This window comes from Chrysochloris asiatica, unplaced genomic scaffold (assembly GCF_000296735.1).
Source record: "Chrysochloris asiatica unplaced genomic scaffold, ChrAsi1.0 scaffold00038, whole genome shotgun sequence".
Classification (NCBI taxonomy): Eukaryota; Metazoa; Chordata; class Mammalia; order Afrosoricida; family Chrysochloridae; genus Chrysochloris; species Chrysochloris asiatica.
This window is the reverse complement of record NW_006408556.1, coordinates 6,128,574-6,131,565: the sequence shown is the minus strand read 5'-3', so window position 1 is coordinate 6,131,565 and position 2,992 is coordinate 6,128,574. Positions and strand designations below refer to the sequence as shown.

At 49.4% G+C, this 2,992-nt stretch overlaps 1 protein-coding gene across 2 annotated transcripts in view; it reads left to right on the top strand.

The window, feature by feature from the left end:
• Positions 1-2,556: 2,556 nt before the first annotated feature.
• Positions 2,557-2,992, top strand: part of MTCH1 (mitochondrial carrier 1) — a 20,779-nt gene continuing 20,343 nt past the window's right edge. The window contains exon 1 of one of the 2 annotated variants that reach the window (XM_006860418.1): positions 2,557-2,892. In XM_006860418.1, the coding sequence (XP_006860480.1) occupies positions 2,572-2,892 (321 nt within the window). In that variant the 5' untranslated portion in view covers positions 2,557-2,571. The remainder of the gene's footprint in view (positions 2,893-2,992) is intronic. The other variant, XM_006860417.1, reaches the window with a different exon arrangement.

The following is a 2,992-nucleotide window of genomic DNA, read 5'->3' as shown; positions in this document are numbered from 1 at the left end:
GTCTAAAAAATTCAGATAGATAAAGAGTAAAGGTCTAATCATGTACATGTAGCCAAGTTCAGAAAGAAAAATGACCAGCTGGAGAAAATAGGGGGAGACTAAGCCCAGAGGAGAAAAAGGTTTATGTAAAGATGTTTCAGAAGGAAAGTGAGGGTAAGTCCCCCAGCTAGAAGCTGAAAACCATGACTTTTCTTGGATGGAGAGTTAGTACGATGTTGTAATGTTAGATTAGGTTGTGGATGCACTTGACTTAAAAGCTCTTGCTGAGAAAGCTAAACCAGTATCAAAGCAAAAAGAAAGTCATTGGATGCACCTTTGGGGGAGAAGGGTATTTGTGATGGAACTTGTATTTGAAGGAGAAAATACAGTGACTTAAATGGGTTAGGTTTTGCAGTGATTCACACCTGGATGAGTCTAAGTTAGGGAGGTCAGCCTGAGGGGAGCACAATAGGACCCTGGAGAGAAAGACGGAGACTGAAAGGATTTGGATGTGAAAAGTGTAAAGAGTGTTTGTTGTCAGCAGTAGCCAGCAGGGGCTGGATTTCTAGGCGGCAAGGCAGGAAAAGGGGTCAGCAGAGATGGCTTGTGAGAAACCTACACTAGTAATGAAAGTGGCTAAAAGGCAGATGAGATTTCTCAAAAGGCACTGGCAACAGGATGATAAGCACCAGTCTCAACTACTGTGTCCCTGCAGATTCTAGGACACTGGATTTATTTCCCTTTACACAGAAAATTTTATTATCCCAACCACAATGGGCAGGACACAGCTCTGGATATTTTGAGAGAATGGAGCAAAATTATCAACTTAAAAACTAGAGTTGGACTGCGAACCTCAAGGTCAGCAGTTTGAAACTACCAGCCATTCTGTAGGAGAAAGATGAGGTTTTCTGCTCCAGCAAAGATGTACAGCCTCGGAAACCCTTTATATTCCTTTATATCACTATGAGTCGGAACCCACTCAGCGGCACTTAACAACAACAATAACATGATGGCTGGGACTGCACTTGCCTTGGCAGGGCCAGGCAAAATGATTTCAAGAGTGGTGCTGTGGGCAAAGTCGTTTGAACTGCAAGATCGGTGGTTCAAGCTCACCAGTGGCTCCTTGGAAACCCTATACAGGGTCTCTATGGGTCGGAATCGACTCGATGGCACTTAACAACAACAATAACATATGGCCTGGAGTCCTGGTGTGATGCTGCAGGATAATGCATTGGATTGCAAGACCAGAGGTTCAAACCCACCAGCCACTCCACAGAAACTCTGTAAGGGTCGCTATGAGTTGGAACTAACTACGGCACTTAACAACAACAACATACCCCTGGTCTGGACGTTCCCCACCCCTGGAATATAGGTAAATACTGTTAACTGTCGGTACATGGAAGGAGTACAATCACTGCTATGACATGAAATGTTAAATGTGGGACTGATGATCTGTAAACTTTCACTTAATTCACAGTAAAAGGTTTAAAAAAAAAAAACCCTCTTTAAAGTGTTAAAGAGCAAAGATACCACTTTAAGGACTGAGGTTCGCCTGAAGCAAGCCATGGTATTTTCAGTCATCTCATATTCTTTCAAAAGCTGAACAATGAGTAAGGAAAACTGAAAGAGAATTGATGTATTTGAGTTACATATACCGTGGTTGGTTAGAGAACAAATCTGTCCTGGAAGAAACACAGAACTGTCCTCAGAAACTTTTCCTCACACAATTTGGACATTGTTGTCAAGAAGTACCAGTCCCTGCAGGACGTCAGGTTTGGTAGAAGGTAAGAAAAAGAGGAAGACCCTCAATGAGATAGATTGACACAGTGTCTGCAACAATGGGCTCAAACACAACAGCAATTGAGGATGGACTCAGGACCAGGCAGTGTTTTGTTCTATTGTACAAAGGGTTGCTAAGAATATGAATGGATGGCACCTAACACCACAGTGACAGAGATACCCGGGTACTTCAAGGGCAAGCAAACATGATAGCCATGGTCTCTAAGGGACGCACACAAAAGCTCAACAGGAAAAGAGGAGCACAAACAGGATTTGGTCTGGTGGGGAGGAAACTGGCGAAGGGGTAAGACTTGTTGTTCTAGGAGGATGGAAATTACAGAGTTCAGCGTATAGCCGTAGGCCTTGCTCGAACAAAATCCTTCTCAGGCCTTGCTATCTAGAATCTGGGCCGCAAAGGGGCGGGCCAACAACTATGGTGAAAGCTCTCAAAGCCAGGGATGGGGCTTGAAAGAGCCTCTGACCATATTGGGGGCGGCTGGCTTCCAGAGCCGCTGAACTCCGCCCCCAGGACTTTCTGAGGATTTCGGGGGAGCATATGGGATTGAGGCAGCCTCTCAGGGTCAGAGCCCAGGGCCTGACCATCTGTGACCCGTGAATGCACAACCTGCAGTCTAGCGTACGGCCAGGTCCCAGTCAGGTCCGTGAATCACAAGTAGCGTATATTACCCACCGTGGCAAACCCCTGTACTCCCTGCGTCTGCGAATGGTATACTCCAGCCCCGCCCACTGATTCCCGATGGGGCGGGGCGCTTGCCCATCATGTGATGGGGAGTGACCTCGCCGCCGGGAGACATGGGGGCTTCAGACCCGGAAGTAGCGCCTTGGGCTCGCCGCGGAGTAGCTGGGATGGCTGGTGCTGGAGCTGGAGCGGGAGCTCGTGGCGGAGCGGCGGCGGGGGTCGAGGCCCGGGCTCGCGATCCGCCACCCGCGCATCGCGCACATCCGCGCCACCCTCGGCCCGCGGCTCAGCCCTCTGCCCGCAGGATGGACAGTGCATCCGGGGGCCTGGGCTCTGGGGACAACACCCCGACCACCGAGGCGCTTTTCGTGGCGCTGGGCGCGGGTGTGACAGCGCTTAGCCATCCGTTGCTCTACGTGAAGCTGCTTATCCAGGTGGGAACCTGGGACGCCTTGGGAAGGTAGAGGCTGCTGTGAAGGTGACAGGCCGGGATCTAGACGAGCATTGGGGTGGGAGAGTCGATGACGGCAGAAC